Raw genomic sequence first — 13247 nt, 5'->3', positions numbered from 1 at the left:
GAAGTAAAAACATTGACCAGCAGGGGTCACTGTTCATTCTGATAATCTTTACTACAGCTGCAGATTAACTGTAATAACTAAGAATGTAGTGTTGGCAACACCGGGCTCACATTTTCTGTATCAATAAGACCATTTAAAATATTTAGGCTCTGCATACTGGTTCTATATGGATTATGGTTATAGGTTAAATGAAACAACTCTGTTCGTGGTTTGGCTATTAGTTTGTATCGACCCAGCATTTGTGCACAGGGTGTGAGATTTGATTTTAGACTGGTCCTTTGACAAAAACAAAACAAAACAAAACTGGGGTTCAAGTCATCAATCTGTTTTCTTACAAGACAAGAGACCCGCAGAAATAAACTTCAAAATTCAATAACTCTTCATTTTTTTGTATCCAACAAATCCAACAGCTCTGCAAAATAATATAATAAAACATTTTAATGATACAGACAACCTTTCATTTTTGACTGATGAAATTTCATGTGACGATACATCAGGTTATTCTTTCCAATTTGAAGCAATCGGAAGCCGCATATAATCACCAGGTTTAACATCTGTTCTGGTTCCTCCTCTGTCTTCTTGCCCTCACGGTTGACTAACTACCGACTGAACCGTTGGTGAAAACGATTCTTTCTTCAGTTCGGCGACCGCTGACGGCAGCTTTCTGTTCCTCTGAGTTGTGCTCTTGAGCGGGAACGGCTGTGCACAAACATACAAATACAAAAGTAGCAGCCTGATAATGTTTGGTTAAAAATATTAGCAATTCATGGGGTGGAGGAGAACTTCTTAATTAGATCTAATTTTAAGATCTAAGATGTGTGTGTTCTCCCAGTGTGGGCCTTACAGAGACATTACCTTTGAAAAAAAAAGTGAATTAAAGAAGCAGCAAAGCAGCCCAGCAATCATTGGTACCATTTCAACTGAAGACTAATGAAGAGCGGGACCGATGCTCCCATAAATACAGAAATAACACAGATTGAGCGGTTCAGGCGAGATGCTAGAGTCCCACAGTTTGCGCTCCTTTTTGTTCCTTTTGTCCACTTCACCTTTCACCCGCAGAGGAGCTACTTTGGTCGTGTGCCGTCAAACAATGGCGAAGATTATAAGTCCGACAATGATGAGGGCCGCTACCACTCCGACGCTAATGAACACAATTTTCATCTTCTGGTTCTCACATCTTTTCTGTTGCTCCACCTTTTTGGCGGTCTTTTCAAAAGCTTTGCTCTGGAAAGAAAACACACACACACACACACACACACACACACACACACACACAAAAACAGAAGATGTTACATTACGTTTAATGTAACTGAACTGCTTTTAAATGTCTGATAGTATTGAACATATGACAAGATGGCACTGACACATCGTCACTGTATAAAGACGTCACGTCTTCTTTGTAAAGAATATACAAACATCCCGGGTCTGAAGTAACAACACGCAAAATAAGGGTAAATTGTCGGCATTGGCAGGTGAAATCGTCAGGCCTTATTCGTTTTGACTGTCAAAGTGAACCGAAGTACAACCATAACCATCACTGAAGAGCTCACATGCACACACACATAGGCGCCCACTCGTTACTGCATCACCTTTGCCAGCAGCCTCACGTATCAATTACGTCTATAGAAAGAGCTCATGGTCGCATGAAGAGAACGGCTCAGCGTGAAGAGCGTGTGGTCAAGCGAGGATGCGTTCAGAGCAGACAGCTGAGGAGAAAACTACAACAAAGTTGTCCAGAGGCAGTAAATGTTCAGTGTCGGTTTCAGTTCGTCTACCAATGAACACTGAAGCTCCTCGGGACCCAGGTTAAAGTCCTGTGTCTTTGTTGGCGCAGTGTATGAATTGAAATGTATTGACGGTGTATTTTTGCACTAAAGCGTTCGCTTGTTTTCAGTTCTCTGCTGTAACACCGGCCGACAGGGCGATGTGGGAACGACGTGACCCGCATGTCGACCCCCGGACGGACATGCGCCTCGTGGCATGTCCTGGACTCACTCCGTCGTACCCAGGGAGACCAGCTCGCTTCATTCATCTTAGGAAACAATAGGAAATGCCTTTCTAAAAATAGCGCCATAAAACACAATCAGGATGTAAATTGTACATTTGTTTTCCTCTCCAGCTCCACCTGAGGTGTATTTATAGACGTCAATATGACATTTCCTGGTTTTAAATCCTTGGACGCCTATGGAAAGGGAGCCTGAGGGCCATGTGCTGCAGCTTTTCACCTTCTCCATACAACCCAGAGACTTCCACAGAGAGCACTTAGTTAATAGTTAATAGTGTGATGTGATTTATTCCTATTTGGATAACTTCTCTGACCCCCACCCCCCCCCTCCCTCCTGCTTACTTTTTCCAGCAGGTGATCAGCCCTTTCCTCCAGTTCATCCAGTTTGCCAGATCTCTCATCAGCCTTGTTCAGGTTGTCCAGCATGATGCCCTTCACCTCCTCCACGTCGTCCTGGGCCTGCTGCAGGCGGTTCTTCCCATTCTCCTGTCCAATCAACACACACACACACACACACACACACACACACACACACACACAACATGATTAAAGAGCGAGGAAGACATAATGCACGGTCAGTCATTTGGGACTTTTTTTATGTGCTCGCATTGTTTAAACATTCCTGTGGTGAAAGAACGGTGGATATGGGTAATATCTGCTTGTAAGCACCCGGTGGCAGCTATCTGTTTCTTGGCATTAAGTCTCATGGTGTCACTTGTGATGTTTGATGACATATAGCTTGTCAGGATACCTGCTGCTACTGACTTTGAACGCCCTCGTTGTAAGTTGATTAGGAAGGAATGCAATGTAATGCAGCCGCAATATTTTAGTCCTCCTGATCTTCAGGAAGGTTTCTCTGCACATTGCCACCGCGGCGTCATGCATACAGATCCCTGTACTCGTCATAGGGAGCACTACTCAGCCAGTCAAACAGTCCATTATTGTCCTCTGTGGCTCTGGAGGGAGTTTTGTCAAATCCGGGAAAACAACCCCTGATGATGTCATCAGGCGTGTGGTATTTAGCCTGCAGGGGGAGTTTCAATGAAAATATGTTGTTGGTTGCATTATGGGAAATGTAGGATCCAGAGCTTTATACATATTAGGGACTGAAAGTCAGGACACCTGCTGCTTTGTTTGTGTTTTCACTGCGACCAGGTGGTCCATAGCAGTGCTGAAGGTTGAAGTACAAGTATTGTTTGTTTTTTCCTAATTTGTCATTTTTGTTTCAGCTCCTTTCAAAATAAGGATATCAAATCAGGAATTACCTCGTGTTTCTTGTAAGCACAATTTTTGAAAAAAGGAAAATGAAGAAGTGGAAAGAGGAGCGTGTTATGAGATATGAAACAAAAAAAATGAAATGTGGCAGGCTTCCCCAGATCATGAGAAACACATTGCTGCAGCAGCAGCTGCGTAACACTATCCTCCTCCATGTCTGCTAGGAGGGGAAAAGGCAGCAGCAGCCGAGGGCAAAACAGCAACAACAGGGCAACGGCCGACTGATAAGAACCCTGGGGCAGGATATTTAGAGAGCAGTTTGACCTGAAAGCAGTTTGTATCCTGACGGGTTTCTCCTTCACCTCTGGCCCCTCAGCCATGAGAGGAAGCCAGCGTCTCAGAGGCTGACAGGAACAGGAAACCAACAGATAGAACAAAACAGGTACACTCTCTGCATCTCGATTTGGTTCAAAGTCATTTCCCGTTGGAGCTTACTGTACATATACAAATTCACTGCTGGCTAAGAATAGCAAGCTTCACATCAGCGACTGATGGCCCAGTTATCTCATCTCAGGCCCGCCAAATAGCAGTTCAACAATAGTCACCGTTTAAAATTCCGCCGTCAACGCATTAACACAGGAACTGCTGCCCACTGCGGTTCCCCTCCTTGCTTCCTTCCTTCCTTCACTCACTCCCTCCTGCCTGCATTAATGTACCTGGCATAATCTATGGGAAACCACACCCACTTCAGGTTATAGCACGTTCACGATAGTGTGGCATGGTCCTCCATCCTATTTGAACAGTGAGAACAAATGCCTCCTTGTGAGCTCATAATGTTAATCTTGGGTTGAGTTCATATTTAATGAGGGCATGTATGAAGGTTATTGGGACGTAACCCACTTGGGGACTTAATGAACCGGCTGCTGACACTGAAAACATATGAAATGTAAGAAGATATGAAATGTAAAAAGATATGAAATGTAAGAGGATATGAAATGTAATTAGATATGAAATGTAAGGGAGGCCCTAGAAGAGAAACTCTCTGATATTCACATTTCTTTTATTTTAGTAATTCTATATCGTTCACCTCACTTTACCGCTTAAATTCAATACATTCAAGATGCTTATTGTTACTCCAATTTGGGAAATGCTTTCGCTGGGGAGGCTCCATAAAATAAATAAAATTACTAGTAAATATAAAAGGATATGTAAAGCACAATACAATAAACATAATAACACAAATATAACAAGCATCAAAAACACCCATCAGAGAAAAAAACAACATAATTCAAATGTCAACCTAAGAAGAATCACTCCATTAAATTAAATCAACATGTATTGTGTATTCATTTAGTTAAGTTTCACCTCAATGTATTTCGACGCGACACCAAACTCACGTGTTTCCAAACCAAATAAAACAAGCATTTTGAACCTCAGTTATGAATCTTCTATTATGCAGATATGACAGATATTGTAAATAAATACATAAGACAAGTTACTGTTTAAGAGAGCTCATAGTATACATTTAGTTCATAAAGCATTGTTCCTAAACGAAGCTCCCTGAGCTCTGATCGGAGCTGTTAACCATTAAAACAAAGCTGGTGGACTCGCGGCCGTCTCTGTATTGACTTACCATTGCTGTCACGTCTCTTGCTGCTTCTGTCACCGGATCCAACGCGCTCAAGTTAGCTTCAGAAACAGGACGCGCAGCATACCAGCGCCGTGGATTTAACGAAGCGGGTGCGTCGCACCTGAACGTCCCACCTCCTGTCCTGAAAACAAGTGTAACGTCTTGCGGGTTTTCTTTTGTCTTTGCGCCTCTGTTACTTTCACTTCTGCCCGTTGGACTTTGTTGCTCGCGACGCAATCTGGTCGTGATGCGTTCAGGGTATTCCCCGGAAAGTGCACGATTGCTACAATGTGGTCACGTGACCGCGGTGATGACTCGGTAAAGTCCTGACCTTTTTTGTGGGGGGGGGGGGGGGGGAAATGTCTCCAAGTAGTTGGATAGCTTTCAGTTTACTTTACCATGGTCCACAAAGGATTTTCTGCAACGGTGGAAAATAACCGACGTTACTCAAAAACTACTTTAGACTTTTACTCCATTACATTTCAGGGGAAATATTGTACTTTTCCCCTCCATAACATTATTTTGAAAGCTATAGTTAAGGTTTTGGTTAATAAAAAAATAAGATCTTTAAAAATGACTTGCTATATATATATATTGCTGCTTCTGTACTGAGTTGGTCTGGAAATCACCAGGGACACCTGAACGCAGCAGCACTCAGACTCTACAGTGGCATTCCCTTATCTCCTTCATCCAGCAGGAACAACTAGCTGCACAGCAGATGCATCATGACCACACTGATGTGCCTTCGCCCTGCATGCTGTCTGTCCAGTGACAGTCATGTCTTTGTCATGTCTTTGTCATGTCTTTGTCATGTCATGAACATTAGGCTGGTCCATCTCTAGCAGGCCGTCAGACTCACTGCAGAGCATTATGTGCTGTTTGGTCACTGAAGGGTGTTGCCCTCCTATGGGCTGTGCACGGTTTTAAGAAGGTGGCTGCTGGTCCACCCTTGTGAGAAATATGTGTAATGCTCATGTAATATCCCCACAGGGACTTAGAGTATGTCAGAGGCACCAGAAAGTACATTTATATTCACCATTTGCTCACTTTTTGACCTGCAGTTTGAATATCTGTATGGTGTCCCTAATCTGGAGTTCTTTCTTCATCGAAAACAAAACCATGGGGCGACAGACTCCTTTGTGGCTGAAAACGTGGTAGAGTCGAAGTGTCAGTCACATCGAGACACAACCAAACTTCTCTGTTGATTTCCTGAAGCAGGATGCTTGGTCATCAGTGAAACTGCACGGCACTGAAGGCTTACCAGGCTCTTGATTACTGTGTGTGTGTGTGTGTGTGTCTGAGTGTGCTACGTTCATGATGAGGAGCTGACAGACAGACAACACAACTCCATTGTAGTTTAACTGCGTCACTCACACGTGCGATTTAAATCCTCTCCAACAGTCTTCGACTCATTCAGTGACAGTTATATGCAAAACAAGCCACGATGAGGCAGATCCTGTTACGATTCAGAGATCAAGACATACTTAGATCATGAGAAGTTACTGTGTCAGTGATGCATGACACCAGTTGGCACGCTGCTGTGCTACATTTCTTGCATCTTGCATCAAAGGATGTAAAAAGAGGATGAAAAACGAATACAGGATCTGAAGCTCAAATTTGACATCATAAACAGGAAGTGGGGTAATTTGCACAAAGATCTAAGCTTCGTTTCGGTGGCTGGATGAAAACATTGGTTTGCTGCAACCCATGAAGAAGAACAATAGGCTGTAATAATGTTAAACTCTCTAAGGCCTGAACTTATGTCCATAAACTAAATGAAATCTCACCCAGAAATGTTTTATTATGCACTTAAACCTTTGTACCCACACACTATTATACAGATCATTTTGTTACATCACTATATGTGATCGTAATGTGGAATAGATATTTGGTTGTAATTGTTTGTTTGTATTTTAATTAAGACAAACACCTAGAAAAAATATATACATATATAAAATATTAGTATTTCTGATAATCAGTGTGATTTTACAGCTATATATTGTTACCCAAGAGTTTGCAGTGATCAGTCATCTCCATTGTGACATTAGGTTGTTTTCATTATGGGTGACGGTATAAGCCTCGTTAATAGTAACCACGAAAGAGAAAGGAGGAGGGCCGTGTGAATGCAACGCTCAGAGCATCAGAGCAACACCATTTGTCAACACAGACCTGAGGAGCCGTGAATAAATACACCTAATCTACAACAGACGAGTAATATTACTGATGACGAGCTGTTTGGAGAGGTTCCTATTCACCGTAACACGTTATCACCTGAACCAAACCAAAGCTGTGGTTACACAAACAGCATCAACAGCGGTGGACTCGTTTTCATCAGATCATTACACACTATCATCATGTATGGTACTCAATACAGGCACACTACTTTATGCTACTCTAACTACTTCTACCACCAATATGAGTAGTAGTAATACTACTGCAGTGATATTTGTATAGTTTAATAGTTAAGTACAGCGTTTAGTAATCGGATATGTTATATAATGTTAGAGTTGGCCTATAGTTTCATATAGTATACTATAAAAATAATAGTGTACAGTATTGTATTATAGTCTTGTATATATTTACTATTGTAGGTATAATAGTATACCTTAACAATGCGGTATAATATAGTAAAGTATAGTGAAAAACATCAAACTTTACTTTTATCATCACATACATATATGAAAATATAGCATAGTCTGTAGTATAGTACAGTTTGTAGAGTATAGTATAGTTTAGTTTGATATAGTATACTCTAGTGTAGTCTAGTAGTACCATAGTATAGTATAGTATAGTACTGTAGGGTTATGTCGTATAGTGCAGATATCTACTATACTTTATTATATAATTCTATACATAATTGTACAGTATTTTAAGTATAGTATATGTTAATAGTTTAGTACTATACTCTACTCTATACTCTAATTATATAATACTACACCATACAATAGTATAGTGTATGTATGTTGTAATGGAAAAAAATATATTCTTATATCATGAACTGTTTTAAAAGATGTAAAACTGAAAGGTAAGGTGAGGAACACAAATACTGACATAACACAGCAGTCCTATAGAAGTAGTTCATCAGTTTTATTGAACACAGTGTCTTGTTTCTCACGGCTGGTCACACACTCCCACTTCGGACAGAGGAAGTGAAGACACAGTGTCTGACAAGTTTGAGACAGACCATAAAACCATCACTGATTCCCAGTAAACACACTTGGCATGTGTTTACATAAGAACGATAGCCAGGGTACGAGAACATCTACTCCTTGTCTATGATTTATCCCAGGGCCTGAACTCATGTGTGCATAAAATGGTTTGGTATCTTGTACGACGTTGAACTTTTCACCACAGACACTGACTGAGGTGGCTGTGGTGCATCTTTCCCTTGCAAGCAAAATAAAATAGAAGGGGACAACTTTGAATCATTTGAAGACTTTACTATTTTCTTTGAATCTGTGAACAAAACTCTTCTCCCGATTTATAATTAGAAGTTTTTCCAAAACAATGTATGTAATTTATATGTAATTTATAGCATAGCATAGCATAGCGTAGCATAGCATAGCATAGCGTAACACTATAGTATAGTAAGGTGATGTGTAATCAGGAATTTCAACCCAAATCTGAGAGCATTGTCTCAGTTAAGCTGCAGTTAACGCTTCATCTCAGTTAACCTGCAGTTAACACTTCATCACAGTTAACCTGCAGTTAACGCTTCATCTCAGTGAACCTGCAGTTAACGCTTCATCTCAGTGAACCTGCAGTTAACGCTTCATCTCAGTGAACCTGCAGTTAACGCTTCATCTCAGTGAACCTGCAGTTAACGCTTCATCTCAGTTAACCTGCAGTTAACACTTCATCACAGTTAACCTGCAGTTAACGCTTCATCTCAGTGAACCTGCAGTTAACGCTTCATCTCAGTGAACCTGCAGTTAACGCTTCATCACAGTGAACCTGCAGTTAACGCTTCATCTCAGTGAACCTGCAGTTAACGCTTCATCTCAGTTAACCTGCAGTTAACACTTCATCACAGTTAACCTGCAGTTAACGCTTCATCTCAGTGAACCTGCAGTTAACGCTTCATCTCAGTGAACCTGCAGTTAACGCTTCATCTCAGTTAACCTGAGGTTAACGCTTCATCTCAGTTAACCTGCGGTTAACGCTTCATCACAGTGAACCTGCGGTTAACGCTTCATCTCAGTGAACCTGCGGTTAACGCTTCATCACAGTGAACCTGCGGTTAACGCTTCATCTCAGTGAACCTGCGGTTAACGCTTCATCACAGTGAACCTGCGGTTAACGCTTCATCACAGTGAACCTGCGGTTAACGCTTCATCACAGTGAACCTGCGGTTAACGCTTCATCTCAGTGAACCTGCGGTTAACGCTTCATCACAGTGAACCTGCAGTTAACGCTTCATCACAGTGAACATATCATCACCACGATACATCTGGAATGTACTTTTTTACCATTTTTCTAGCTGAGGCAGCATGAGAGACTTAGTCGGGTCAGAGCTAGTGGGGCTAGAGAGACCCGGCACAACAAAAGACTTCTTCAGGGAAAAGCTGCACGAACACAAAGGCCATATTCAGCATGCTGATCACCCTCCCTGCATGTCATTGTCTAGAACTCGTTAATGGATGGCACGCTCACATCCGCATGACTACGACAGTCTGAGTCCAGGCTGGTTTCCCATCAGCAGTGAATGGGCCTTCAGTGGTTCTGCTGTTTGTGTTTGTCTATGAGGCTGTTGTTACAAAACCTTGTCAGGCCTCTTGTCACAGGATTAAACCTTAATATTTTAGTCACCTCCTGTTGACAAAACAGCACATTCATTCAGATGGGACGTAGAGGTTTTGTGTTGTTGAGTCAACAGGAGCGGTGGGGCCTGTTACGACATGTTCTACGCTCCGTCTGGATCCTAGTTTTACCTCACTTAGTTGTCCTTCAAGTTGCTTGGTTTGAATGCATTTCGGGGATTTATTATATATGCTTAGTGGGCATATTTCAGGTTTTTAAAATAAAAAATAAACAACAGACTTGGCAGTTAATAGACGTTAAAATGTAATCGATCCTTATTTGAAAACAGATGTGAGCATTCAGGCCAGAAGCCTCACCAGCTGGGCCTGGTTTGGAGAATACCACCTTTTTTTTTTTTCTGTTACTGCATTCTTCACAGTACTCATAATATGACCCACTTCTGTTCTAATGTTTGCAAAGTGAAATGTCCTTTTTAGAAGTGATTACACTATTTCAACATTTCGGGTTTTTTGATATTGCTCTGTTGTATTTGTATTACTAAAGCCTGTGAATGCACTGAACAGAAAGCAAAAGTGTGTCTTTACAGTTTCAGCAAACTGTGAGGGGAATCTGAATTCCAGCTACTTCCTCAAGTCTCGAACTCTCTGTCTCCATCTTTTGGCAATTCAACAAACAGCAAAGGTGTAAAAGTAAACACTGTAATATTGATTGTGCATCAGAGCATTGAAACCATTAAATAACACAAGTTATCCGGAAAAAAAAGCCTTGTGAATTCTGCTCATCAAACAACATAATAATGAATAAATCTTGAACATAGTGGGAGACCGGTTGCAGCTGTAGAGCCTGAACATGATCTTGGCCTCACACAGCATGGATCAGCTCAGCATGAGGGTGTGAAGATCAAATTCAACAAGGACTACAGGACCCCCCCCCAGAACCATGTCAAGAAGTCTGGTTATACAGAAGACACAGCGTTCATTGGGCCGTCTTTTATTAAATAAATAAAGCAATAAATAAATAGCCTCTCAGTGAACAGATACGCTCTTTAACACATTGGTGAAATTATGTTGCAAATATACATACAAGTGAGAATGTTGACTATTTGCACTTCATAACAGAGATCATCCTCCATCGCTGTGCAAACAGACATGAGCCTTAGACGTCTGACCCTGGTGCTCATTGAATCAAAGTGTTGGTATCTGGTGCTTGTTGTTCTCTCACTGCCCTCAATCTAGTCTTCAGTGACCTCCGCTGCCTCACAGCAGCTTCTCAGCAGCAGGAACTCTATCAGTGGAGTCAAACACAGTAACAAGATCCTCTGACAAGCATAAACAGACTTTAAATGGATCGTCACTGAAGAACTTTTTCTAGATTGTATTGTATCTTTTCCTAACACATGGTCCCGCCCTTGGTTTATATTATTTGTAATAATTGCAGTATTACAGTATATTTCGTGCAGATGACAGTTGCCTCTTCTCACACTCAACTTATGTCTAGATTACAGACTTTCTTAAACGCTGCAGAATCTTAAACTTATTGACTACTTATTGACTTCACTCTCTCATCTCTCTGCCATTCATACACTTAAAAGGTGAATAAAAACACTATGGCCTGCAAATGACAGAAATATTTCATAAAACAACAGACATTATTCAAACAAACTGGCATGTAAAGGAGTTAAAAAGATTTAACTTAGTTGGATGGAAAATAATATTGCCGTGTAACATTTTTTATGTCATTTTTGTCCTCTGAGGACATCAGAGCAACTTAAAGTGAGGCACAAAGGTCAACTGTGCAAAAGCCTACGCAACAGTTGCTATTTTTTTATTTTTTTTTACGTACAAATGTTTTAGTAATACTTTGCAATAGGAAACTGTACTATCTGTACGTTGTGTGTGTTCATGGCTTGGTGGTGGGAGTGACTGCAGGAGGCCCAGAGGCACTGACAGGGATGACCCCGGTGGCCAGCAGGATGATGATGAGGACGACGATGAGGACGACCACCACGATGAACACCACCAGCTTTGCGTTCTTCCACCAGTAGGCGCGAGACACTTTCCGGGACGTTTGCGCCAAGTGCTGAGCCTGAGCAGGGAGGGGGGGGGGGGGGGGGGGGGGGTTGTAAGTTTCCAACAGGTGCTTAGTTAGATAGCAGTTACTGTAATGACAAGCCTTTAGTGACACATTTCCTGGAATGAGAAAACTAGAATGACAGGTTGTGCATTTTACAGACGCAGTAACTTCCTCGCCCACGATGAGCTCTACATCCTGTGCAGTGAGGCATGTTGGACCTCAGACAAAAAGGTTGTCGGGTCAGTGAATTTCATCACCTAACAGCTGGAACAACGCCTTGCTAAAAGGTGGTTTAAAAAGGCCACTGGTTCTGTACCGTAATGGTTTGAATATGGGATGGCCTCTACTGACTTGTTTTACTGGTTTACCTACCGACGATGAACACTGAGGTCACAGTTTAACAACCTCTTTGTTTAACCTCAATTAACACAAATCATAATAAAAGGATAAGCAATGAGACTGACCCCTTTTTCCATTTCCTCTGCCTTAGTGAGAAGGTCGAGCCCCTTTTCTCCTCGTTCTACGATTCGTTCCACGTTCACCTTCATCTCCTCTTTGACTTCGTCTACCTGCTGCCTCAAAGCCTGCATCTTGTCCTGTGGCGCTGCTTCTGCAACTCCTCCCTGCTCCTGGGACGGGGTATGAGAGTCAGTTGCTGGTATTACATGCAAGGATTTAACTATATTTTACAGTTTAACGACTACTTTTTTGTATTTAAAAATGTCTCACTGCAACTTTTGTTGGCTCTGGGTGGAAGCAGTAGAAACTGTAATAAAGTATAATTTTAAGATAGTCCTACCTTACTTAAGTATTTACATTACTTTGCACTTTTAATCCATTACATTTCAGTTGAAGCACCAAAAGCAGTTGATGCGTCACTTGAAGTCAAAGCAATAAAGTAAAAGCTGTGAGTAGTTGAACTGTCAGTTGACGGTTAAGCACTAAAAGCAGTTGAACTGTCAGACAGATGAAGTGCTTGTATTTCAAACTGTAGTCAGCTGAATCACACATATATAGACTGAATATTATACACTACTACCACATGATACTTTGCCCACGGATTAAGAAGGTTTGTCCCAAAACAGACGTTCCTCTGTTGCCTTTAGAAAGGAGCCGATTGTTCACTTACCATGTCTGCCTCGTCTCTCGCCGTGTTTGTGCTACGACACGTGTCACATGTCACGGCTGCTTGAGCTTCCCGAAAAACAGGTTCACTGGTGATGTCATCTTAAAAACAGGAGGAATCAAAAGGTCCAACCAACTAAATCATGTCATTCATTTAACGGTCCTATCTTTCTTTATCTGAGCAACCATTGAATGGTTTTTCTGAGGCCGTTCCTCAAGTTTTTTTTTAAAATAAAAATACCATGTTTTTTGGTAAAAAATAAGAAAACCAAATACAACAAGAAAAAAAATGACAAAAAATAAATAAGTTTCTTTGATTCCGACAAGAAAAAAGTAAAAACGGCTCTTTTTCCACCTTTTTTGGTTCAAAACAAACAAACAAACAAACAGTATTTCCTCTAGCTCCACCTTGTGGCACTTCAACGAACAGCAAAGCAG

At 41.4% G+C, this 13247-nt stretch overlaps 2 protein-coding genes across 2 annotated transcripts; both read right to left on the bottom strand.

Moving 5' to 3' along the window:
* Window positions 1-420: 420 nt before the first annotated feature.
* vamp5 (vesicle-associated membrane protein 5) lies at window positions 421-5085 on the bottom strand. Its single transcript, XM_068720956.1, has 3 exons — window positions 4854-5085; window positions 2348-2491; window positions 421-1224 (listed from the first exon to the last, which is right to left on the bottom strand). Exons 1-3 carry the CDS (start codon window positions 4854-4856, stop codon window positions 1084-1086), a joined length of 288 nt encoding a protein of 95 aa, XP_068577057.1. The 5' UTR covers window positions 4857-5085; the 3' UTR covers window positions 421-1083.
* A 5500-nt stretch (window positions 5086-10585) lies between these two features.
* LOC137879923 (vesicle-associated membrane protein 8-like) lies at window positions 10586-12885 on the bottom strand. The gene is made up of 3 exons (XM_068720914.1): window positions 12814-12885; window positions 12149-12313; window positions 10586-11696 (listed from the first exon to the last, which is right to left on the bottom strand). The coding sequence occupies exons 1-3, from the start codon at window positions 12814-12816 to the stop codon at window positions 11511-11513; spliced, it is 354 nt and encodes a 117-aa protein (XP_068577015.1). The 5' UTR covers window positions 12817-12885; the 3' UTR covers window positions 10586-11510.
* Window positions 12886-13247: the final 362 nt, after the last annotated feature.

Source organism: Cebidichthys violaceus, unplaced genomic scaffold (genome assembly GCF_023349555.1).
Source record: "Cebidichthys violaceus isolate CVI_PGR_0920_01 unplaced genomic scaffold, fCebVio1.0.p SCAF_26, whole genome shotgun sequence".
Classification (NCBI taxonomy): Eukaryota; Metazoa; Chordata; class Actinopteri; order Perciformes; family Stichaeidae; genus Cebidichthys; species Cebidichthys violaceus.
This window is presented reverse-complemented; position numbering and strand designations above follow the sequence as displayed.